The following is a 27,012-nucleotide window of genomic DNA, read 5'->3' on the forward strand; positions in this document are numbered from 1 at the left end:
CAATAGGAGAAACTGAGGCAGACACCCTGTAGATCTTACTACCAATCTCCTTAATGCCATCTTGCCCTTTCCAAAAGGAGCACAGTTCAGCTTCTGCAGGTTGCCCTAAACAAAAAACAAGTATTGCGAAGAGACACAAGTATTCTACTTTAAAATTGCTCGTTAACACAACAACACAAGCTTTCTGTCTGTCACGTAAATGAGATGCAGCAGTGCCTACTACTGATAAAGTTTAGGCTGATTCCTTACCCTGGACCTCCTCTGGCCATCACAGGGCTGCTGGCAGTCAAGCAAAAGTACAGTAGTGTTCTTAATGATATCCTTAGTACGTTTCATTGTACTTTGGCTCACTGCATGGCATACATTCCCTGCTTCACATCCTTTTGGCAGCTTTGTATACTCTACAATCTGTATGTATCAAACACTGCAGTTGACGGAAAAATACAAGGCACAGGAGTATAACAACAGAAAGCTACGATTTCCCCAGATTGTACAGAAACCAGCACAGTTGGTAGGGTCAGGGGGACAACAGTCATCTTTCCATCTTTTTTTTTCCCCCTGTTTAAATGTTGCAATAATCACAATACAGGTCCTTTGGATGTTTTATATCATGCACAGAAAATGTTTCCCTCAACAGGAAATGCAGTTTGCGTATGGTTGCAAGTAAGTTCTGCATTAAAGTGCTTGGCAAAAATCACCTTGATAGTTAAGTGTTTACAACAGCTGCATCTGCTATAGCATGATGGACAGCTGAAAATAGGTTTGCTTTTCCTGGTCCCCAACACACCTCCACCACCCCCACCTCCCAAACCCCTACAGTCACTCTGAACTGAAGTGGTACCTAAAGTGCTTAGAATGCTAAATTTAAAATAGAATTTTAAATGTGATTTTCTCATATGCTCTTAGTACTTTTTTACAGTACCTTATAAAACTAAACAGGTTTTAAAAACATTCCTTTCCAGTTCAGAAGAACATTGCAATACAGAGTAAGAATAGTCTTTAAATTTTTTCTATTTCTCCAGCCATTTCGTGTTTGTCTTGAAGTGCATAGTACCTATATTGTCATCTCTCCTGGTTTACATTCAGTAACCTACTAAACACCATCACAAGTCAATATTAAACATGAGTTGTGCTTCAGTTTGCTTGCAGACATGACTTTTTAAAATCAGTTTCAGCTATTAGTGCAATCGTATCATTGTTATTCCACCCACCTTGGAGAACTACACAAGAACATTTGTCAATGCACTGAGGCAAAAGAGGAGGGAATTAAGAATTTACAATTAGACCACAAAACCGATGTGCACAGGTAGTTATTTTACACCTCATGCAAACCCAGTTACTCGCAGGTTAGTGGTGGTGAAGAGGACACTGGCTAGCCGGGTAGGAGTCCCCATCTGTGGGTCTACAAGACTTCAAATCTAGCGCCAAGGCTCCTGGGTTGGGAAGGCTACAAGAGATCCTGCATTTTAATGAAAAGGTATTACAGCTTTCCTGGAAAGGTTACCGATCAACACGTGCTTAGTACTATGTCTTCAGCTGGGCTGCATCACCTCCCGTGTTTAATCCCGGCTTTCGCGTAGGACATAGGAGAGGCCGTGTTTCCCTGAGGAGTCGTAACTGTCATGGTAGGGGAGGCCGACCCACTCGGGCGGATATGTTGTCGTGCTGTACACAAAGCACTCTATGACGCCCTCGGCAGCTGCCCGTGCCTCGCCCACACCACCCTTCCCTTCCCACTCCACCACCTCAATTCTCATCAGGGTACGCTGGTACATGTCTGGGCAGCCTTCGAACTCATCCAGGAACTGCAGCATCTGGTCGTCAACCGAGTAAATCTCCCCAGCGACATGGTGTCCTGTTCCTGGGATGTTCAGCATGTAAGGAATGTTGTATTTGCCTGCGATCACCAGCGGGTACTTCTCCACCGTGCGGCCCCAGCCTTGGAATTTTGCTAGCCCCTTGGCTGTGTTGATCATGTGCTTGTAGTTGGGCTGGCCCTTCTTAAGCGTGCCATAGACGAAGACACGAGCCATCGTACCTGCAAAAGCAGCTGAAAGACAAAGGTGTATGTTACCCACATGGCCTCTTTGGCCAACATTCTGGAGAACCTCACCCACACCAAGACGCACTGTGCACACAAAGACTGTTTGGGTGCGTGCAAAGGGGGCCTTGTAGTCCTAAGCCACATTTAAATATCATACTAAATCCAATTATCTCTTGAAACTTTTCAGTCAGTACGTCTAACACTGAAAAACAGATACCAGGGGAAAGTCAGCCTTGCAGTTCTTTGCTGTAATCACATTACAGCCCATGGTTCCTCTTAAGGAATCCTCAACATCAGCCAACGCATTCCTGAGTCTTGGTAAAGCTCTAAACCTTTCTTCATTTTTCTCTCTTGCACCATGACAGACCTGTGCTGCAGCAAGTGTGTGGTGTAATGCTCAGCAACACACAAAAGCAAGTTTAACCTGGCATTTAAATGGGATAAATGGCTGGCTTTACTGAAAGGTAAAAGGGAAAAAGATACCTTCCTCATTCCTGGGTTATTTTTCATGCTGTGCTCTGCTTATCCCCTATCGTTTCTGAAGGGCAGAAGCAGTTCTTGCACTGCTTGATGGTTTCCTGTGTTTTGCCCTCCATCACCGACTACTGGGCAGAGCTGCCTCACCCACAGCTGGATGGCTGGGCCAGACACCCAACAGCAGAGGAGCACCTCCACCTCCTTTTGGAAAGAGAGTTGTTGAACAATGAATTTAAAGTTTGAAAAAATCTTTTAAAACAGACTGGGGAAAGAAACTTCATGGATTTCCTCCTATTTGCTCTTATTTTAGTAAACTGTCAAATCAGGTTGGGCATCCAGAAGGGTACATTGCTGGCCAAGAGTGTGTCATTGAAAATCCTCAGTAGCAAAGCAACTTCCCCCTTGGTGAAGTAAACAGGTTTTCTCTGTAACAGAATAGTTCTCTAAGCAAAAATGGTCTGTGCCTTTATTTACTGGCAAACTGCTTTCACTTCAGGAAAAAAAGACTGCACTGATTTCCTCCCTGTATTTTATCAGATATACTTCAGTGTAATTTATCCTTCATGACATAAGCAAGTTTTATTTGTACGCAGCTCATTCCCTCACAATAAAAAGAGCATTAATATTCAGTCCATTTGATTCCCTTTTATAAGAAAAATCATTACCTTTCATATTGTGTTTTGAATAACAAACACAGATCCTTCAGGAAGAAACTTGTCCCAGTGGGGATTGAGAAAGGATCAGAGTTAAGCACTGAAACATGCAATTAATTCCCATTAGGGGATTAGGGCACTCGTGTTCACTTTGAATCAGAAAAATGAATTGTGAATTAAATTGTTCACTACCAGGAGGTTACTTGTCAGAGTTAATAAGTTAAAAAATTAAACGGGAAACCTAAAACGCACATAAAAAGCTCAACAGTGAGTGGTGCATCTGTAAGAAAAAGATACGCTTCATTTCCATTAAACAAAAGCTCCATCCCTACTGTAAAGCTGGAGATAAGCTTCCAAAAAGTTTACAGGGAAGAGTGTTGCCACTCCTGAAATTGGTGAAAATGAAGTACACATTTCTGATGGTGCAGCAGACCGCTATTTGGAACCGTTACGGATTTGAAGAGACACCCCACAGGGACAGGCAGGACCCACAAAACTCACCACCACCATCACCACCAAAAAAGAACTTTCTAACCCCAGTTTGGGTCAATGTTTCTGATTTAGCATTTGGGCAGGTGAATTCAGCAGGCAGCACAGATGGAGATGGGGCAGCAATCTGGCATTTCAGCCACAGTCACTGTAAAGTCACAAGGCTGAGGTACCAGTAGAGCTGTGGCTTCACAGGCAGGCAGCTGCTGAGCTCCCTGTCACACCACTGTGGTCCACAGCGGCCTGGCTGCTCACATGGGGTGGGCTGGACACAGGGACTTCTATTAAAAAACCAACAAAGCCACAGAGCCAAGCCGAGCTGAGGAGTGATTGAAATAAACTTGTTAAAAACATCTTCTGAATGCTGCTTCATATAAATAAGACATACACAGTTTTCTGTTCAATAAGGCTGGTCTGCGTGCCGCGTGTTGAGTTGCAGAAAGGCTGTTGGATGTATTAGCATCGTTTCCAGCATTCACATATTGTGGCTTTCAAAAACTATTTAGCCACCTTGTGGCAGGAGAGTAAAGAGCAGAATTTTATGAGACTTCCACTAAGCAGCTGAAGAGAGTTACAGACACTGAATCACCAACAAGAAGTTGCCTTTTCTCACTCAATCCAGTTTGGCACTTCTTACCTACAGTAAGCCACCTAAGAGGAAAAGAAAGCCCACCAAAATCCACCCCAGACTCTATACTGACTATCAGCTGCTAGGACAGAACAAACCCATTCAGAAGGTACTTTAATGAAATATTCATGCCACAATCATTAAAATTTAATGGCATAGGGAAATACAAGTGAAATCTGTACATCGTCTCTTCAAACTATGTCTTTCAGCTATGAAAGGTGACCTGCCAAACTGCTCACAGATCAATTAGTAGTTGCTTCCTTACATGAGAGGCAAATAAAGTGACTACTTCAGGACTATGCAGGTGCTGTTGGGTGAAAAGTGGCTTGTAACTGGCATCAGCCAGCAGTCCGGGCTGCTGCTTGGCATTAGTGGTGGTAGGGCTGCACCACTGTAACCACGTGTGTCCTTGCCTACTGATGTGAGTTTTAGGTCAGGGCTTTAGTTTTTCATCTTGAGGTCCAACAGCTCCAGAGCACTGAGGGATGGACAGCCATGGGGCCAGTTGCTGGCTCAGCCAATGTGCACTCACAGATGAAGCTGAGCTGCTGCAAATGGGCTCTTTGCTCCCAGGCTGTATGTAAAACAAGACCTCTCTTCCCAAGCAGCAGCAGCTTTGACAAAAAAACATCATTTCACCACAATTCAGACAGTTATAGGATACCACAAGCTTCTTTTGAAAATGAAACGAGAAAGAGGAGATGCACTACCCGACTCCAGGGCTGTTTGTGATCATCGTAACAGTGGTTTTGGGTTTTATTTTGTTGAAACTTTTCCTCCCAACTCAGAAAGTATCTATTTCTCTGGCTCCATACAGTAACATTATTTTCCCTTGAGAAAAATTCTGTGCATTGGCTCAGTGACCAGATATAGTTACACATTAATTCTTCAGAAGTTTCTTAAAACTGTAGGAAACAGGTGAAAAAACAAAATGCCTTGAACTTTAAACTTGAGCCCAGTCTGTTTGAATGAAGCGAGTTTTAAGGTCACTCTTCACTCAATGCTAACTTTCAAGAAGGACTAACATGCCAGAGAGGACTCCTGGGACCGCATCCTGTTGGTCCTTTGATGCTTTCATTTTGTTGCTTGCTATTTTCTTTATAGCACAGACAAGGGCTTCCTGCCTGGGCCGACCCCTTTCCAACCTTGCTGAATACCTCGGAAAAAGTTTATGGCAAGACACCTTTCTTACATTAACCACAGAGGCACCAGCAAAACGATGGCTCCTTTGAAATCAAGAGGTTACGTCCTCACAGCAGTTGTCCGCTCAGAAACTGTGAGGTGCTGGTTTGTGAAAATAAGCAAGATATTAGAGTAACCAGTGCCATGCTGGATGCTACTGGGCACTACCTAAAATATCACTCTCAGTTTCACGCTTGGATAGTTTACATCCCCAAACAAATATGCCTGTGCTTAAGCAGGAGTATCTTCGAGTATCTGCCAGGAGGCAGAGTGAGGATGCCCTCCCTTTGGATAAGCAGCAATCACAGTGCTACTCATGTGCCTCAAACCCATTTGGCATCACAGCAAATATTTGCCTTTTGTCTGTTTGAAACAGTTTCAAATCACTTTCAACTCCACTATGCAGAGAAACTTCATTAGACTAATTTTTACTACAACCAGAAAGAGTTTAATTCCTGAAGCAACTGTTAGGAGCAGCTCCAGAGGCCAACAAGTGACAATCAGATAAAACCACTACATGAACATGTGGACACACTGCTAAGACTGATTAAGAGACTAAATATCTAGACAGTGCAGAGACGGGGGGGATTGCCAGCACATCACAAGGACAAGAAAAGGAGGATGCAGACAATGGAAAGTCAATGGATGTGGACAAATTGAGTTGGGAGGGATGAGAGTGGGAAGTTGTCCCCCAAGAGAATATATTATCAGTATTATTAAGTATTGACCAGTTTGTCCTAATATTAAATAATATTGTATGAGTCTCAGAAGACAGAATATTATATCAGGGTCTTGCTACCACAATTCAAAAACCTGTGGATTACAAAAGCGGTTAGAAGGAGCTCAAGGGCTGTTTTTTAGGGGCATAGACTGAACAAGTAGGAGGTTAAAAACAGCAGTTGAGGAGATGAAGCATAATCACCTACAAATCTGTAAAGGTTTCACAGAAGAGACAGTGATTAACAGCAGATACCTCAGGAAAAGCACAAGAATGGGGTAAGGCATCAGTAATGCATTTTTAGACTTAGGTCAGATCCTTCCTAAGCAGTGATGAGCACTGTGGTGCATAAAGGCTTTTTCCTTGCAAACCATATGCAACAGCAGCAGCACACAACAGGCAGCCCCACACCCTGACTCCACATGAGTGCATGAGATGCAAGTTGCATTTCCCTGCCACCTCCTTGCTTCATCTGATGGATCTTTCTCTCAGTCAGGGGTCTCCGTACACACCCTCTGTGCCACCGCATACTTTTCAGTTCTTGCTCTCTTCTAGGCTGATGAATCCACATGGATTTAACAACAGAAAACACTCCTTACCTGCAATCATCTCTGCCACCTCTTCTAACTTTTCTGGTTCTCCTATAGTTTTATAAGATAAGGAAACTAGAACTCACTGACTAGAAACATTTGAGAGTGGATAAACCATGGATTGATAGAGGGATTTAAATCCTGTCTCCTGCTTTGTTCACACTCCTTTCCCCCAATACATTTATGAGTGCTACAGAGCAATGGACTGATGTTTCATACGAACACAGTGATAGCTCAAGCATTTTATCCTTAAGTGGCAACTGGGGTGTGAAGTGTTCACTGAAAATTCAACTTTGTTGAAGCCTTTAAACTGGAACTCTTGATAAAAAGCAATTTGTCCAAAATATCATGGATGCTGCAGTTAATCTGGACTTAGGGGAAAGGCAACAGATTAGATGGCTTCTCAAAATCCTGCTCAGCATGGTGGGTCCTTATGATGCTATCTCAAGAACATGATACAATTAATTTAAATTACATAGACAGAAATGTCTCACCTTTGCACTTTTAGCTTAGATGCTTAAACTGTTCTATCTACAAAAACAGGGAAAGAAAACCCCCACAAAGCCAACTAAAAATGAAGCATTAACAGTAAATGCCAGATTGCTGTTACAGGAAAAAAGTAGAAAACAACTTTTGATAGGGCAGCCCTGCTATGCCAGCCCTGTTCCCGGTACCGTTTTGGATGCCACCGTGAATTTGAAGTGGTTTCTGTCATTGACATGCAGAGCATAGCCCAGTGTTTCAAACCGCCGACATCCTGAAACTCAGGACACAGCCTGCAGCTTGGATGGGTTCCCCTCAAGGTCAGCACACTGATTTACATGCCAATACCCAGAGAGGTCAGTTCGCTGTTTTGGACCAAGAAGAGCATCCCAGTCTGTGGAACACAGCAAACACTTTGAGTACCTAAGCTTGGGAATGTGTTTTTCTACACTGAAAAGATGGTGAGAGAGAAGGGGAAGAGAGAAAAGATGGGAACTTGTGTGAGATTGTGAGGGGCCTTTCCACAAGGGGCAGGGCAATGGCTGCACAATGATGCTCTGTGAGGAGGGGAGACATGCCCAGGTCACGGCACAGCACAGCACTGTTCCATCATCCCACAGGAGTGCAACTTAGCCTGGAAAGGAGATGATAAATAAAACTGATTGCTCAGCAACAGCAGCATCCCACCAGCAGGAGCCTGTGGCTCTGGAGGCCATCTTATGCCTTTGCTCAGCTAGTGTGGAGATGCCACAGCCCAGGGCTGCTGGTGAGATGTACTGTGCCCAGAAGACACCCTGCAGCCACACAAGCATCTGGTGGTGCCTCTCAGGCAGCTGGACATCCCAGCTGAATAGCAGGAGGCTGCTCCAGCTCATGGCTCCACAGATGCTGGATGAACCGAGGTGCCAGAGCCTTGGAGCACTGTGCGGAGGGCTGCAAAATGATGCTCCCTAAACCTTGCCAAAATCAAACAAAATCCAGGTGCTAATGTGGGAACAGTGTCACATAACACTGCACTATTTTATCTCCAGAAACCACCTACCTATCCCAGCATGGACCAGCCACTGAAACATAAACCTTTGACCAACCTGACAGAAATGAAGCATAAGGAGACCTGGTTTTTATCAGCCCATGGGCCAAGGAAAGGCAATTCATACACATTTATAACATCATATATACACACAGAATTTTCTACACAGAGTCATGCTTAGCTTGTAAAGTGTTAATGGCCCACAGAAAAGGAGAGATGAAAATTAGAACCAGCTGTACTTAAGGAACCACCAGATTTAAATACAAACAGTATTTTAAATGTTCAACAGGAAGGGTACAGACAGTGTGGGGGTAATGGCCATGTATGTTCACACAGGAGGCTCACACCAATTTTGGGAGGTTCTTAATGAGCAGTGGATAATGTGTATCTGTGCTCACAGAAGATAAACTAACATTGATGACTTTTTTATTTGCACGTACGCTGCTAGGTAGCAGTGCAAGAAGAAGAGGTCTGCCTTGCCATTTGGAGGACCACAGCCGAGGTTACTGCACAAAAGGATGCACAAAAGCAAAAGTTCATATAATACTAAAGGAGAATGATAGAATCACTGGTTTGTGATTACAGCTCTGCAGCAAGTCAAACTGCTGGTCTGGAGACATCACTGTAAAAACAGTGGAAAATAAAGAATCAGCAAATCTCCCTTTGTATCACAGAAGTATTTTCCTTCCTCTTTAATTTATTCAGGTCAAATTTTTTTAAAACTAAGAAATTAATTATGGGGGTTTTGTCCCTTCCTTCCCCCTCACTCCCCTATGTAGTTTTGGTTTTTTCCTTTTTTTAAAGGGATATATATACTTTCAGTCTATGGATCAAACTTGTGGAAAAGCGTAATATTTAACATTAGGGTAACTGGTAACAAAATCATCAGCTCAAGAGGCTGCCCAGGGAAGTGGCTGAATTGCCACCCCTGGAGGTATCTGAAAGACATGTATATGTGGAACTTTGGGACATGGTTTAGTGGTGGACTTGGCAGTGTTAGGTTAACGACTGGACTTGATCTTCAGAGTCTTTTCCAACCTAAATGATTCTATTCTATTCTATTCTAATTCACTAACTGCAGTTATTTTATCTGCCTAATTAATTAAATATATATGCAAGTCTTACTTTGATAAGCTATGTGGGTAGTTTAATAAAAATACTTTTTATTTCTTAAAGTGAATTTCACCTTGCAGCTCAATACAAGTAAAAAATAAAAACCCAATCCATACCTCAGCAACAAATCCCTTCCATCATTTTCTAATATAAGGTAAGAAAATACAAACCAAAACAGAGCATCAAATCAAAACTACAAAGAATCACGAACAGATGTATATAATTACTTCAGTCCCACCGAGGCGTATCACTTCTGTTCAGAAATTAATACTGAGTTTGCTACAGAAAAAGAGTCACAGATCATTATGAAAATAAAAATAATGAGTTAATTCAACTGTACTGGTCTTGATTTTTGTTCTCCAAGAAAGACTTGCAAAGTTCTGCGATGAAATCTGAAACATACTTCATCTCCTTCAACAGCTAGGAAAGAATCCTTATCATAAAGTCAATACATCTACTGGCCTGCTATCTTCTACACAGAAGAAACAAACACATATTCAGGGGCATCCAAAAAGCCTGAAATGAAACTCAATAAGGCATTGAAGTAATCGTTTTTAGATCCAGAAAATGCAGTGACCAGAATCTCAAATACCCTCCTGTCTTGTAGAGTCAAAGATAAGCAAGATGACAATAAATTCCCAATTTGTTTGTGTGTGCCCTTAAGGATGTGTTGAATGAAATGCTTCCTTTTTGGTAAGGAGTAGTTTGGTCTCTTGGTACAGAAACAAGCTCTGTAGTCTGATGCAAAATTTAGTGCAGATCTGTATTTACTGAAGAATGAGGAAAACCAGGTACACAAGTCCTTAAATCTTCACCTGTAGCTACAAGAGGCTCACAAGAAGTGCTGATGTAAATAATTCCATATCTATCTCTACTTGGATATACATTTGCAATTGCAAAAAAAAGCAAACCAACAAACCAACAAAACCACCAAAAAACAACAAAAAAACCCCCAAGCCCCTATTTTAGTTTTACAATGGCATGTAGAATTTATGGTAACTGAAGGTCTCCTTGGCAGTGTCCAGGATGCCAGGAAGGAAGCCCTAATGAAAGGCATCTTAAACCAGAGGTCTGGCTGTAACTGGAAAATATGTAACATTCATTTGAATTATATAGACATTTTTACAAACCAGAATTGTTTACAAATAAAATATTTATATAAATAAAAGTAGCTTTATATGTGTTGTGTGGCCTCTTCTCAGTGACCTTTGAGAATGAATTTCTGTTACTAACTTCATAAAGGAAGAACAGAATCAAGTACTGGAAGTAAATGATAAGGGGAATAATATGCAATGTGGTTCTGAATGCAAAAAAGCCAAACCAGTGTCATTAAAATACCAAATATCTAAGAGATACCCGATAGGCATTCACGTATCTAGGTAAGTGTCCAACTATACGCATCCGTCAATTCTGACTTTGTTTTGGGAAAAGCGGCACAGACGGAAGGCAAGGCAATATTACAATATAGAATGTATAAATATATATGCAATATAAAATGTTCTGAGTGCCTCAAGATAGATCTTACGATGCAGCCAGTTCAGGACTGGAACAGATTGCAAGCAAAGATGATTAATCCCCAAGTATAAATTAGCACCTTATCACCATGCTCCAGTATTTAAAAGGTGGCTACAAAGAAGCTGGAGACTCCCTTTTGTAAAGGAAGTCACATGAAAAAAACAAAGGGTAAAAGTTACTCCCAGAGAGATTACACTTGGACACTAGAGGAAATCTGTTCACAATGAGAACAATCAGGCACTGCAGTAATCTCCCCAGGGAAGTGGTGGATTCTGCAATGTTGGATACTTTGTAAGATTCAGGTGGACAAGGTGCTGGGCATTCTGGTTTAGGCTGAGTTCTTTTTTGCCAAGAAAGGTTGGACCAGATGATCCTTGAGGTCCCTTCCAACCTGGTTTCTATGATTCTGTGGTATCTCTGACTAGCTTTAATATCTTTCCCACAACAGCCTCCTCACACACCCCAAACATCGGATAAAATTATGAGAAAACAGCATGGATAAACTGGCTACATTAGTAGTCAACAGAAGAGACCAAAGGAGATCCATAGATGCCAGCACAAAAAGGGTAAATGCCAGACTATTATCCATTGTCTGTACAGTGGGAAAAGAAGCAGAAGTGACAAGGAAAACACTTTATTCACCCTTTTCCAAGGTTTGCTCTGGAAATAAGAATCCACACCTGCTGCAATGGGCTTTATTTAATTTCTCTGCTTATGGGATCCCACCTTTCCAAATAGATCCCAAATACCCAGTAGTAGGTAGAGTATCCTCCAATTCACTTCCTTATTCTTTACTTTTTCCAGTTTCACTGTCAGTGAACAGGATGGGGAGGACATAAATAGCAAGTCCTAAGACATCTGTAGCCTTCTAATTGAAACATTTCCCTTTGCATTGGGAGCTACATGGTATAAAACCAACTGCTTTTCTTTTTAGCAACTTTCCTCCTAATTTAAAATAAATTTATAACCACCATTTATAATTTATTTTCATGCCACAATGAAAGAGAAGGGCCTCCACTAAATATGAAAGAGAAGTCAGCACTATGCTTCTGAAAAAGACTGGTTCCATTGAAAGGTCCTGGCTCATAGCAACTATGGCTTGGGAGTTTTTCAAGAGGTAGTTCTGGGCAAACACTTGTACACCTTCACATCACATTTCACAATGGCAAGCTGATATAAGAAGGGATGATTTCAGAGATTAGCTATATATATATATATGTATCTAATTTTTGGTCATTAAGATAATGGTAACTGAAAATTTTGAATCTAAACATTACTCATACGTTGTTGAAAATACACAAAACGTTATCAAATGTCAGCTTAGTCCAATCTGGCTATAGAAAGTTACATTTCACCTCTTGAACAAATCAATCACTGCCCTCCCAGTGCCACTCTCCCTACCCAAGTATCATGTAGTGCAGCAGTCTCTGTTAACTCCAGATACTGGAGTAATTGATGTATTACTCTGAACACCATTTCTCCCAGATTTGCCAAACAGTATCTAGGGACATTTGGAAATCCTGGTTAATTTTACTTCTTAAGCTAATACTCACGTAGTAATGCTAATTAAAGGAAAATAAATAATATAATTAGAGAGTTACACTAGATATAAATCAAGAAATAGTGCATAACAAGACACAGAAAGAAGAGAAACTGTACAAGAATTTAATTTTGTCTTTTTGATAATGCTTAAAAAGACAGGTAATGAACAAATCACTTCTGATTTTCAGCAAGTGAACATTTCTTTTAAAAGAGGTAACTCAAATCATTGTCAAATTAGAGAGCTTCATTAACTCACTGCTTACCCCACGATAACTATCAATTAATAAAGGCAAGCTTCTGAATACATAATGTATTACATTTTTTACTTCCAACACCTGGTGTCACCAGAATAACGCTGTATATTTCTAAAATGCTCTGCAGTTGTGTGTGTGCGCTTTGATTTTAGGGCAGTAATACTTCGAAAGAAGTGGAACCACAGAATTGATGCACACAGACCATTTTGGTGGTTAACTGACCATGACAGGTCATTTTAAAGATTAAACTTAGGGTGTCTAAAAGCCTTCATTCCTTAGTTAAGATCAAAAAAGGCCTCAAGTGAAACAAAATTTCTTCATATTGTGAGCATACCTGTTCTGCAAAAGGCCTTTAACTAGTGACTTCTACACCAGAATTTAGGTAATTGCAGTCAATTTTTGTACTGGCTAATCACTAATTTTCCATCCAGTCTAGGGCTGTATGAATTGGTTATTATGATGGTTCCACTGAGAATAGACAGAGGGGAGTGGTTTTGATTGATTATTGTTTGGAGCTCATTGGATCTCCAAGATAAATAGTAAGTTAAGTATCAAAGAAGATTAATCAATCTCAGTCTCTCCTTCCTTCCACTCCATTAGAAAGACAGAGCCAATGAAAAAACCCTGACAAATTCATGGAAAATGTAGAGTCAGAATTGGTGACCCTGTATTTCATTAAAATAATGAGAAAGTACATGTACTGATATGCTTTAACAAGATAATGGGCGTAAGAGAATGAAAGTTTTCCCAGCTTTTGATGCTTATTTCAAAACCCAAACAGAATTATGGCAGGCAGTTAGATCAACTAGTGTAAGATTTAAGTTGTGCTATGCTTTTAATTCGGTAAAAAAGAAGAAAATTTGGTATCAGAAAGCAGAGGAAGATGTGGTCAAGATCTTATAATTCATTTTGTAAAAACATGTTTCAACTGACACTTCCTGTCTGCTAATTACACATGAGTTCTCTTCGTCAGACTGTCAAAAAGTCGTATTGTCTTTCAATATTTTTTCAGTAAGATATAGGGACTTCTACATGTATGAGTTTGCAGGTTTTAGTGCACCCATTGTGGATTTTAAAGCTAGAACAGAAAGGCTAACACTGATACAGGGATTATTTTCAGGTGAATTCGTATCTAGCATCCATAGACTGGAGGAAATCCCTATGCTCCAGCAAGGCATTTAGTACCTCTCAGGTGATTTGTGTGACCAGCTTTTTGGTGACAGAAGATCAAGTCACCTAAACAGAAGACAGGCAAGCAATCCAACCTCGAATACTGGTATCAAGTAACATAACCCCATATAAAGCAAAAAAAAAAGTCATGGAAAGCAGGAAAGAAGCCAAAGCTTAAGAAGAAGGGTGCTGAGTCATTAAGAAAACCAAGCAATTGGGAGAAAAGCTAATTTTAAACAGATGTTTATACATGTATATAGACTAACAGACAGGTTTTACATCCATGATGTATTTAGTATAACACCACCACTTGTTCTCCCCAGCTTCTTCAGCATTTCAGAAGTAAAAAACCAACCCAACAATAACAAAACCACAAACAACGAACAACAACAAAAAGTGACAATTATTTTAGGACTCCCTACCCCTTGTCCCTTTTTAAAAGGGAAAAATACGACCCCCTCCCAGGTCTAAAAAGACTACTTTCTCCCCTTTGCTCCCAAAAGATGAAGATTCAGTGGTGACTGAATCAGAATGTGCTTAAACTTTAAATGAACAGGAACAGAAATACAATTGAGAAGCAATACAGAAGTCAAAAAGGTTTGTGTATTGCTTAGCAGAGTAGCTTGGCATCTTCTGCCTGACCTGTGCTTAGTGGGAGGGGCTGAGTAGCCCAAACCACCTGGGTGAGGCTGATCAGGAAAAGACAGCCGAAATGGGCCTAGGAGACACCACTTGGATGGTGACACCCACTATTTCCAATGTCAGTTCCTATAGGAGTAAGAAGGGACACAGACTTAGTATTGAAGCCTAACATTTAGAATACACAGAGGTAGTTTCCCACCTCTACAGGTGGTAAGATGTGTGGATGCTGAAAAGCAGTCATCTATCTTGATCTATACTACTTATCTTGAACTTGGTAGAATTTCTGATGCTGCTGCGTCAAAATTTTTGACACTATTCATATGAGCAAGCCAGAAAAAAAGATGATTTAACAAGAACTGTTGCTACTTAGGTAAAAAATATTTAGAAAGACTATTTAATATTTACTGGAGGTTCATCTCAAACTGGACATATGTACAGTATTTGTTATAATCATTCCTGTAACAGGGAAATACTGGCAATGAAAATACTCAGGTATGTGGCAGATGCAGAATACCACAATACAAAAGGTTGTGCACAAGGCTAATGAGAGAGTGGCAAGGCCCTGCAGAACTGCTGCTCTACAGCAGCCATTCAAATAATGTAAGTGCAAAGTCCTAAGATTAGCCAGGAATAATCAACTGTATAAACAAAATCTGGGGAAAGATGAGTGTAACAGCAGTTCTGCAGGAAGACATTTGGCAGTTAGAACGATCATGAACTCAACAGGAGTCAACAACATGGTACTGTTGGAAAAAATATCCTAATGTTTGCATACAAACAAGTGCATCACTAGTAAGACACATGAACATAGTCTGCTCTGATCTGGTGACAAACTGAGCAGTAGGGCCAGCTTTGAGCACTGTTCTGGAAAAGTGTGATCAGCTGGACACAGACAGAGCAGAGGTCAAGAAACCACAGACTATTGGCAGTGGGGAGGAAGAGAGGCTGTACTACGATGTGTGGTTTAAACCCAAACACAGTGTCTCTCTCTCTTTCCTCCCCCCTCCTGCTTTCCTCCCCCACCCCTTCCCTGCTCCAGGAGGGATGGGGAGGAGAATCGGAAGAATGTAACTCCCACGGGTTGAGATAAGAACAGCCCAGTAATTAAGGTATAACACAAATCACTACTGCTACCACCAATAATAATAATGATAAGAGAAATAACAAAGGAAGAGAATATGATACCACCAGCCGAAACAAGCCCGATCCAGAAGAGAGCGAGACCTTAACGGTAACTCCCAGTTACCTCCCCAGGCATGATGTGCTGGGGTATGGAATACCTCTTTGGCTAACTTGAGTCAGGTGTCCTGTCTCTGCTTCCTCCCAGCCTCTCCTCCTCCCTGGCAGAGCATGAGACTCACAAACTCCTTGATCAGAGTAAACATCCCTTAGCAACAACTAAAAACATCGGTGTTATCAGCTCTGTTCCCAAGCTGAAAGTCAAAACACAGCGCTGCACCAGCTACTAAGAAGGAGAAAAATTGCTACTGCTAAATCCAGGACATGTGATCACTTATTTTAGAGAAAATAGGGTTGTGCCTGTAAGTGTGTCAAAGCACATCTGTAATAGAAAAAGAGAACCTGTAAGCTTCTTACTGCATCTACTTGGACAGAAGAGCCAATAAATTCCAAAGATGGGCATTAGGAAAGATTGCTGGTAAGCACAGTACTTGGGAAGAATCTAGACCATGCAGGAGAGCTGGGAATCCTTCACTACTACCATCCTCAACAGCAAGTCTGCCAAGTCTCTATCAGAGATAACACTACTTCTGCCAAACTTGCCTTTTGCCAAGGAACCAGATGAGACAGCTCATAGCTCTCCTTTAAAGAGCAAACCCCCCCACCCCCCAAACAACAAATAAAAAAAACCAAGGCAGTTTGATTCATATGCAATGCAGGGATGGAAAGGAACAGTAGACTCATGGACACTGAGAGATGGATTCTGTGGTCCAGAATCCATTAGATTCTTGCTGTCTCCGGAGAGATTCCTATGTTCCACTCCCTGCTTATAGATGATACATTATGCAACTACTTGATCTTTATTTTCCCCAGTAGCAATAACCCTAAAAAGAGAGAAAGAAATGATGGATTCCCACCCACTGCTGCTCCACATAGTGCTTCCAAAATACAGATATAATCCCAAGGTGCTACACTGAAAACTCTCTGACCCCACAAATCTTGCATTGCTTTCTGCACTGTGACCCAGCTTCAAAAGGCTGAACAAAACCAAATGCGCCTAAGAGACATGGGTTAGAGCCCTTGGCACAGAGGGCACAAATCTTATTTTTCTACTTTCTAGGAGATGGCACAGTCAAAGCCTGTTGCTAGTCCTGAAGCTGGCTTTGGTTGGATTTGGCACACATGAGGTATGTCTGGCTCAAAGGCAGAGCAGCGCTGGGCCAGCTGTACATCTTTGCCCGATAAAAACACTGAAAGAAGGCAAAGTGTGAGAACAACCCAGGACTGCGCTGCCACAGCCTCAGTTGCTGCACAACTGTTACTATTCCCTCTCTGAAGCTTCTGTTTTTCCATTCTGTTTTATATATTGTATGTAAAGGTAGCTATAAACCTGAATCTACAAAACAAGCCTTCTCTTGGTTTTGTCTGTTTTTCTTCTCAAACACTGTCTTCAGATCACAGATACAAGATTTTAATCCCAATTAGTTCTGAAATAATTGCTATTACAGATTTCTTTAACATAAATTACACCTTATTTATAGGCATACACTTTATTTGTTCTATTGATAGCACGCTGATGACACACATCACTTTTTGAAGAATAATTGAAAATCTATGCCCTCATGCAGTTTTCCTCCAAGCTGTCAATGTGGTAACTGTAGACAAGAGATACGCTATTTTTCCAGACATGCAAGAAACAATCTTGCACACACATTTGTTCACAGACTGTTTTTCGGCATATGTGATCTTGCTCCAGATTTGCAGGTGAATTGTCACATATGTACGTGTGTAATCCAGAGTGATGCCATAGGTTTTATTAGTGTCTTTCTAAGAAACATGTAAGTCATTATACTATGATAGCTCAGGCACCATGCTACAAAAGTTCCATCTGTAGCAGCTCTGCCCACAACACAGAAATTATCAGAGCTGGGATCCAAGAAGAGCTGTTGAAGTAAATATTAAATTAATGCATGCTGTTAATACTGCAGTTTTTAAAGATCACAAAAGCACAAGATTACTGGGGAGTTTATTCCTGCTGAGAGATAAAAATCATTATTCCCAAAACTGTCTGTTCCATTGTCACTGAAAATATTTCCCAATACTTTTCCCTAAACACACTCCCAAAGCATCACTAGTACCTAAAGTAAAAACCCAGCTGATAATGTAGTTGGGCTGATGGTCTTAACAAGCCAGCGCAGAGAACCGGGGGGGGAGGGGGGGAGAATGTGAAAGAAATAATCCATCTCACATATAATCTCAAAAATTAGCCTAACAGATTAATTTTTTACCTGTCTGATGTGGAACCAAATTACCTGCTTTGGTAAGGTCATGAAAGGCAAATTATCCTAAAGGCGGCATTACCTATTCCTAGCTTCTAGAATTATACCTACCAGGTCATTTGTTTGCTGCACCACTCTGCAGACCCTGCTTAAAATCAGGATACATCAACACTGATGGTCAACCACAAAAAACCCCTAACCAAACAAAAAAGGCTTCCCAAGCCTCCAAACAAAACAAAAACTACGCAAACAAAAATCCTCACAACACATATTTGATGAACCTTGAACTGAAAGATCATTCAAGTTTGTCTTAACACTTAGAGCACAAAGTTCTTATATAAAAAGAGTAACTATAATTAATAAGGTTCAAAATTGAAATGTCAGTGAATAAACATTTCCTGTATTCATATCATGACTGTGATAAAAATATACCTCTGCTAAAGGTAGCTAAATTATACAACCTACTTGAGTTTTCCCCTAAAACAACAATGAAATGGAGTTATACATAAGACATATAAACCACAATTCGACAAATTAAAGAGATTAATCCATTGTTTTTATACATAGAAATTAGGGAAAAAGCTTTTTCTGCATTACGAAGTTCATCGTCTCCAAAATTAAAGATACTTGATGACACCCATTAATGCAGCAAACTATCATTAAGCATACGTAATTAAAAGATACAGTAACTACTAGCAGTTAAAGAACAGACTAGATGAGCAGATGGATCCAGATATATTTTGACCTGAATTTCTTGATATTTAGACAAGATAAAGGTAAATATAAACAAGAATAGAAGGCAGAGGAAAAAACAGCCAGCTAGCATATCTTGTTAAGAAGCCCCGTACTAGAAAGATGAAAAACAACAACCTCTTTTCTCTCTCTGCTCACTTACTTGTCTTCTCAAATAGGTTTTGTTTCTGTTAAGCAGGTTTCCTGAAGCTTCATGTAACTACAGAACCACATTGCTAGAACCACCATCACAAAATAAGGCCCGTTGCCTTAGGACAGTTTAATAAAAAGAAAGAAATCATTAACCTAAAATATAATTTAAATTTTTATTTTATGCTCACGCTCTCTTGAATTTGACTCCTGTTAGGAATAACAGTTAAGAGAACAGGTTTCTATCTACAGAGTCTACAGAAGGCAGAGATTCTTCTTTCTGAGCCCTTCATATCACCATCCCCAAAGATATTCTTCCCAACTGGACAAAGTTCCTAAACATATAACTTGGTGTTACTTTTTGTGTTTGAAATGAGCTTCAGAAAGCTTTAGTATGATTTGGCCAGTGGCTGGATTCATATTCTGAAAGCTTTCACAGACAGTATATTCGAACTACATCACAGCAAGCACTGCAGCCTTAGAGCACGTTAGTGATTTGATGTGTGAAATGTGTGCGTGTGTGTATGATAAGTGTCCTGCTGGGATTTATTCCCTTTGTAATTTTCGGCTAAGGCAAAATTAAGCCTGGGGCACCACTCCATAAATCACATCGAAACATTTCTCTCATTCATACAGTTTCTCAGTTATCTCCACATTTTCCTATCATAGTGGAGGCTTAGCTCTGTGCAATCCCATCTAAATTTCATTTAGCTATTCTCCTATGCTCACATCCCAGTGTAATATTTACCAGATTATCTCTGTGCCTCACAGGCAACACAAGACAAAACAGTTTTTAGTGTTGCACAGTCATATAGTTTGAAAACACTGGTTCAAAGCATACTTTGCCACACTTCATATATGTGTTATGCTCCACCCTCTTTCAGTGAAAATAATACGTAACACTGAGCTCAAACCCTTACTCATTCTACAGAAAATCTGATGGTTTCACTAAAATATAACGTCAAAGAAAATCAACAGTAATCAACATACACTCTTAAACATATTTAAATGCTGACACTCACTCCAAGATTACATTTTCTACCAGTAATCTCTAGTAATCTTTTCCTCTCACTTTGCTAATATCTGTACACTTGTCACATCCTCTTCAAAGTTGTTCCTTTGCCCAGAGTAAGTTTAGGCTCAAGGACTTCTTCAAACCACAGTTATCTCCCGTGAGCACCTGTGCAGGCATGCAGTCAGGGAATACAAAAACATAATGCCTATATTCTCCTTCTACTCCCACCTGTACGTCCAAGATCATCACACCTCAGCTGACAATCATGGGTAGTAGCTTTTATATTATTTTTCCACCTCTCATCTGATCATTGGTACCAGACTGGTACTGCTTAAAACTCTTTTCTCCAGTTGCCTCCAATCTTTCCACCCACATACTCTGATAACAAGCCCTGTTGCAACCTTAAATCCAATCCCAATAACAAAAAAATCTGAATCCAGTACTTTTCAACTTGTTACTATGGATGCTTATGTTATTAATCCTCTTCTCTAGCCTCCTAACAATCCCATGAAGGATTTCAATTTGTCCCCATATTGAAACACTCGCAGGAACCTGTTGCCTCACTGTAGAACAATGTCTTCTTGTTCCAGGTGAGCTGGGTTAGTAAATCCATACAAGAGAGCATATTCCATCACTCATTCCACATACTGTCAGTGTATGGCCCCATAAGCTCTTGAGCACAAGAAATAAAAAACAAAGGCCAGAAGAATGTCGTCACAAAAGGCAGGAGTTATGCAGGAAGACACACAGCAGGATGGTGACTAGCAAAATGGAGGTAGACAGCACGCAGAAGAGCAATTACATGGTGTTTTACAAGCTAAAGTTAGGGAGATCCCAAAGAAGATGCCAATACCCCTTCACTGTAAAAATGTTGACACAAACCCTGTTACTTTTCTGGGCAGTGGCTTCCAATCACACTTCTGGGCTTGCAAACTTGAGCTTGGAAGCTTTACTTGTTATGAAAATACCAATTATTTTGTGTAAGTTCTAGTTTAAGAATTGTAGCTATTGATGTTAAATCAATGATTAAGCAGCCTCAAACACTTCCCTTCAATCTTGAAGCATATGTGTACTATGTCCTACCAGAACCTGAAATGTTTTATTCTAGCACCCGCAATGAATTGCACGTCATGTGATTAAATTATCTAAAAAAAAAAAGAAAACCAAACCCAAAGTTAACAGTAGAATTAAAAAAAGCCAAGAATAAAATCAGCTAAAGACAAGAGAATTATAACTTCTAAGCAAGGCCCTTTTTGTACTTGATGTACTTTGGCCTACCTATCTACCATTTCCCTCTCTATTAAAACAACCTGCAATTTCTTCTAATGAAGCTAATAGGTAATGAAATTCTGTCATGGCCTTACTCTCATATCACAACTACCATAAAGCCTTGGTTCATCACTAGGTCTAAATATCATTCAAACCCACCACAATCACCTTTCTTCCAACACAAACCCAAAACAAGACCCTTATTTCTTACTCACTGTGTACAGTCTCACTTGCAATATCATTTTTATCATCACTGTTTTGAAGGAAATTGGTTTATTTCTATTCTCCTTCTAGCTTTCAGTATTACTGTATATGTAGACTGTGCCACTCTTGATGGGAAATAATCTAACCTTTGATTTCTAGAGAAATTCACACATTCTGAGAGCAACAACAAACTTATTTCTGGAACTTAAAGCAGATAAAATTAAACAACAAACCCTTGGGCTCGAGGTAAAAGAATTCAGAAAGAATGCTACTAATAAGTTCTTATGAGCCAGAGGGTAGTATTCACCTCTCTTAATTCCCTAAAGTTTGGAATCTAAGCTGGTTATTCAGGCTTTACCAGCTGATGGTAGGAGATGTGAGCTCAATCTCTTGCCACCCACTACAAATGAAACATTTCAAATGCAAGTCTGTTATCTTGAAGAAGTAGATGAAAGAGGGGGGCAGTGGTGTGGTACAAACCCACAATTCTTATCAGTACTGTGTGTCAGCAGTAACAATAGAACCTTAATTATTTAAAGACCCGTACACAAGTTGGTCTGCCTACCACAAGGCAAGATGTACTAAATAATGTATTTCACTATATATGCAGACAACTTTTAGTCTTTGCTGCAGAAGGTGGAAGCAGAGATACAGGTTGATACAAGAGAAAAACTACAGAAGATTAAGTCTTGATCATCAGCAAAAAATATGCTGGAAAAAAAGGGAAGTATTTTATACTACCATTCCAAAGACTATCTCAATGGTCCATGATACTGTTACCAGAAATTAACATAATCCCAAGTATTCCTGGGACTTCTGGAAAATGTAACTGAGAATTCTAGACCTGTGGTGAGAAACAAACATTTATGCCTTCTTCCCCACTGAAAGCTAAAACCCCAACTGTCGTCAGAGAGCCAACACTCAGCTAGAAGTACAGCACAGCAGTCAAGGGAGCCATGTTTCCTCTGACATCCCAATGATTTCCCTTACTCATCCATACCTTAAGGCTCATGAATACACCTTGCTGAACAAAGAAAAGACCAAAAAATATACCCTGCACTGTATTAACAGAAGCACAATCAGCAGACTGAGGGAAGAGATGATCTCCATTTATCTGACCCTCATTATACCGCACCTACAATACTGCATCCAGTTTTGAGCCCCTCAATACAAGGAAGGTAATGAGGAAAGAGCATTTGCTCTGTGACAAGAAGCTCAGGGAACTGGGCCTGTTCAATTTGAGAAGAGATGGCTTTGTGGTGGCCACACTGCAATCTTCCCATGCCTGTGAGGAGGTTATCCAGAAAACACAGGTAGGCTCTTCACAGTGGTGCATGTGGGAGTTGGAGAAACAGGTATAAACCAAAAGAAGAGACTCTGACCTGACTCAAGGAAAAGGGTTTTCATGATGCAGGCAAGCAGTAAAGCAAGCTGGATTATAGTATCATAGAAAATATGTATCAGGCTAGACAAAATGAATGGAGGAAAAGAGAGAAACAAAAAGAGACTTATAATTACTTTGGTATTATTTGATAGCACATATATGTAAAGTGGCAGTATCGTCCCAGTACAGATACTCTCTCACAGCTGAAGCCTGGTGCAAATGGAATGATCTCCCTCACAATTAACAGTGGCAACACACAGCACTGGAAAAAAGCAATGCTTCAAGGGAGGGATGAGTAAAAGCGATTCTGCATTGTCAAGAACTTCTGTCAGAACAAAAGTAATATCATGGTTAACTCTGGCTGTCAGTAAAGGACATGATTAATTACAGTCCACATACTACAGAAAGGTGGCAATGTCAAAGGAGAAGAGGTATCTTCTAAGTCAGAGAAATCAGTTGAGAGTGATAGTCGGTATGTTTTGTCAAGATATTAAGAGTAAATAGCTTGAAGAAATCACACTGGCCAAGAACCTTAATGTAAAGGGCATTCTTGAAAACCACTGTAATGGTAAATCAATAGAATATTATATTACCCCAGTATAGTCTGTCCTCCTTTAGCATTAATTGCTTTTGGAAGTGAGGAAAAAAGAGCTGTATTTGACATGGTCCATAAAATGTAATTAAACTTTTGGAGCGAAGAGCAGAAAAATCTACATAGCTACAGATTTTGATTTAAAACCTGTGATGTACTACTGCCTGAATAGTTCTGGTTTTAAAGAAAAAAAGGTATTATGTACACTGTTTAGAAAGACAGAATGCAAAAGGTATTACATTTGCAAACTCAATGACATGACTGCATCCATACAAAGGGATTACAAAACCTGCAGTTTTTGAAGTGTATTTTTTGCCACAAGCAATAACTGTTAATGCCACTTATGATCACACAAATAATTACTCCATCAAAGAGTAAAAGTGTACCACTTCAGCTAGTAGCAGAAGGCAAATGCCACAACATACCCCTGGAATTTATTATTCTTTTACTTCACTTCAGAAACTGCTCATGACTGCACCCCTGTACCTACACTCACAAATTCAACTCATAGATCAGGCACTCATGTAACTTCACTCCCCAAAAGTTCCCCAGGAACAAATGTAACCACATGAAAAACAGAAAGCAGAACAGGCAACAATCATAGTTACATCAGCAGTCTGATGAAAGTCATTTTTGAGAGGAAGCTTCTTTTGAAGTAGGTAGTTGGGTGACTATTGGGAATCATGAGAATGTAGACAGAGCCAGAGAAACATTGGTTGGAAGGGACCTTTGAAGGTCACCTAGCCTGGCCTCCTCAGAGCAGAGCTAAAGCCAAAGCTAGATGACACTTTTCCAAGTAAAAAGGCTGTATCCAGCTAACAGTGGGTGTGAGAGACCGCAGGATGTCCAATGCAAAATCAGGCCTCGTGTGTGCTCTGTATCTCCAGAGGCACCCAGCTATCCACATCAAAAATCAGTTAAGGAAAGCATGAACTGAGGAAGTTAGTTCTCTGGAGTTAATACAGACACTAAATGAACCTCCACTCAAATGCATAAGATCTACATATCTAAAGGATAAAGAGCAGACACTCACTGCAGACAATGAAGCATCCAAAGCAGTATTTCTACCCTAAACTGATACAAGCAAATGGTCAGCAAACAACCTCTGATCATACATATAATTCCAGTGGTCTCAAAATAAGGTCATATGCAAACTCAAAGAAACTTGTCTGCAGAGCTGATGCAGACCACCACAGTGATTTAGGGAGCAAGGAGCAAACAGAATGCAAGAACCCAAGCAAAACAAACTATGACCCACATTATTAAGCAATCAGTATTTTTCAGCAATAGGATGCAGATTTCAAACTGCTGTGTATGGAAAGGCCATTTTTTTGTTTAATGTGCAACACCCCTGGCAATTCAGGTTTTGAGACAGACAGTAACAGTGAGATCTGTTCTATTTAGCTTTTATTTACTGACAGCACTACAATGTACTACACTTAAGTTACACGACATGTTAGTTTTTATATGACATTGACAACTATGATGGAACAAGGCCAGAAAATGAGTGTGCTAGCTGAGGATACCTATGCTATAACCAGTCTAGGTTTTTAAGGCTTTTCTCAGGGAGAGAGGACAAGAAAGATGATGTTTGTCCATTTCTCATTTGTACTTGTGAAATTTAAACCCTCTCTTAATGGCCTATGTCACACACTGAACAATGTTAATTGTCAAGAAATTGCTTTTCCAGGTTGACTGCCTGCTTAAAGCAGAGCATATAAAACAAGCCCATTCTTCACAGAAATCGACATAAAACAACTTGGTCATGGGGATATTTATAGTTGTGCTTCTGCATAAGTTGCTACCTCGATCTTTTCAAAGCATAGCAAAAATTACAGAAGTAGCAAATTAAAAACCCCTGAAGCAAAAAATGAGGAAATTAATTGTCTGGAGTTAACAGAGATACAGCTAAATGAACCTTGACTAAAAGTTAAAGACTTACGTATCTCTAAAATGGAAAAACATACAGAAAAGGCAGGAGATATCTTACAAAGATAAAAAAGGGTAACTTCACCTGCCCTTCCCAATCTGGTCCAAGCAATGCATGCAAGAAGACAAATGCTCTTAAGTGTTATCTTGTAAGGGTCTAGGTATCAATTGTCACAGCTTCTCTTAATCTATGACACCTGAACCATTTTCTTCCTATCCTCCCTCAAATTCTAGGTCTTCAAACTCGAGTCACTAATACCCACAAGGTAAAGGTATGTTACTAAACTGAGTGTTTGCACCATAATTAACACTTCAGAGGACGGGCTAGGCACCTGCATACCAGGCGAACCCGAGGTGCTACCACCTCGGCCCATCAGCAGCCCTGTTTCAAGTTCAGGGTCGCGGGCAGCCCTCTCTGAACCAGGCCGCATTAGTGCCGGCGGCCCGGCTAACCCGGCCCCCACACCAGCGAAGCCGGTCGTGGCCTTACGGGCCTGGCGCAACATGGAAACCGCGGGTAAAAGGCATCGCGGCTCCTGCCCGGCACAGAGCCGTCGGCAGGGTCGAGCCGCGCTGCCTTCCGCCTCCACCGCCCTAAACCCGGCACCCACAGGTAATAGGCCCCTTCCTCCTTCCGGGCCCCTACCCTCAGCCTCCACGGAGAAGCCCCAGCCCAGCCTAGCCCAACGCGCCAGCCCAACGGCCGCAGCGGAGCCCCGCCCCGCGATCGCCTCATTGGCTGGCAGAAGGCTCGGCCTTAGTGGCGTCACCAGGAGCAGGGGGCGCGCGGAGGAGCCGCGTCACGTGACGGCGAGGGCAGGCCACCCCGTCCCGCTCTGTCGCTCGCCGCGCACCCACTTGGCCGCCGCTCTCGGCACTCACTCGCCAGCGCTGCGGTGCCTCTGCCTTCGCTCCCGCCTGCGGCCGCCGCGTTCTGCCAGGCCCGGGGCTCCTCTCCGGGGAGTAGGTGGTGGGGCGGGGTGGAGCCGGCCGAGGGGCGGGAGGGGGTGGAGCTTCACCGCCGGCTTGGGCCGGGGCAGGCTGGAGCGGGTGAGTCGGGGTCGTTCTCCTGAGGAGTACGGCCAGTGAGGTGGACGGGGCGCCCTAGAGGCTGGTAACGGGCGTCAGACAGCACAACTGTAGGCAGCGAGCGTGGCTTGAGAGAGCTTTTACGAACCCTTACTATTTCATGAACGGTGCTGAGCAGCCCCTGGAACGGGTTTTGGCTATGTGCACATAGAGGTTGGGCCTGCAGGAGGTCACGTCCTAAACCTTCCGAGCGTGCCGCGGGCTTGCTGCTACCTCCCGTTCTGGCAGTTTCCCCATCCCCAGCCGAGCACCCCCTCGAGCTGGCCCACAGACACCAGGCAGCCTTGTAGCAAAGCAGGTTAAGGCTCTGCACAGCAAAATCACTGAGAAGCTGGCTGTGCAGGTAGGAGGACTAACTCACTCCTTGTTCTATTTGGCGCTGAGTAACTCGGTACTTCCGTATCTGGGGCATACAAGCACCGTCCTGCAGCCTGGGTACTGGGACAGCAGCTACACTTTTTTCTCAGTCCCTCCTCCTTGACTAGTCGGTAGGTTGGGAATTGGCTTGCATCTGTTACCGGCTGTTCTCGTGCTTATACAATTGGTATTCAATAACTCTATTCCAGCTCTAAAGTAGTGTAAGATTGCTCTGAGGTTGAGGCAGTATTTCTTGCTCTTCTTCCTATAGCTTGTTCTAGAGTTGAGTTAATTAAGTATTCC

At 41.4% G+C, this 27,012-nt stretch overlaps 1 protein-coding gene across 1 annotated transcript; it reads right to left on the reverse strand.

Annotated features, from left to right (window-relative positions):
* Window positions 1-830: 830 nt before the first annotated feature.
* On the reverse strand, window positions 831-26,224 carry GGACT (gamma-glutamylamine cyclotransferase). The gene is made up of 2 exons (XM_031045571.2): window positions 26,146-26,224; window positions 831-2,050 (listed from the first exon to the last, which is right to left on the reverse strand). The coding sequence occupies exon 2, from the start codon at window positions 2,031-2,033 to the stop codon at window positions 1,560-1,562; it is 474 nt and encodes a 157-aa protein (XP_030901431.1). The 5' UTR covers window positions 2,034-2,050; window positions 26,146-26,224; the 3' UTR covers window positions 831-1,559.
* Between the last annotated feature and the right edge of the window lie 788 nt (window positions 26,225-27,012).

This window comes from Melopsittacus undulatus, chromosome 2, assembly GCF_012275295.1.
Source record: "Melopsittacus undulatus isolate bMelUnd1 chromosome 2, bMelUnd1.mat.Z, whole genome shotgun sequence".
Taxonomy (NCBI): Eukaryota; Metazoa; Chordata; class Aves; order Psittaciformes; family Psittaculidae; genus Melopsittacus; species Melopsittacus undulatus.

Excerpts from the sequence above, each read along its gene's own strand:
- GGACT (XM_031045571.2), bottom strand. The coding sequence starts at position 2,033 with ATGGCTCGTGTCTTCGTCTATGGCACGCTTAAGAAGGGCCAGCCCAAC.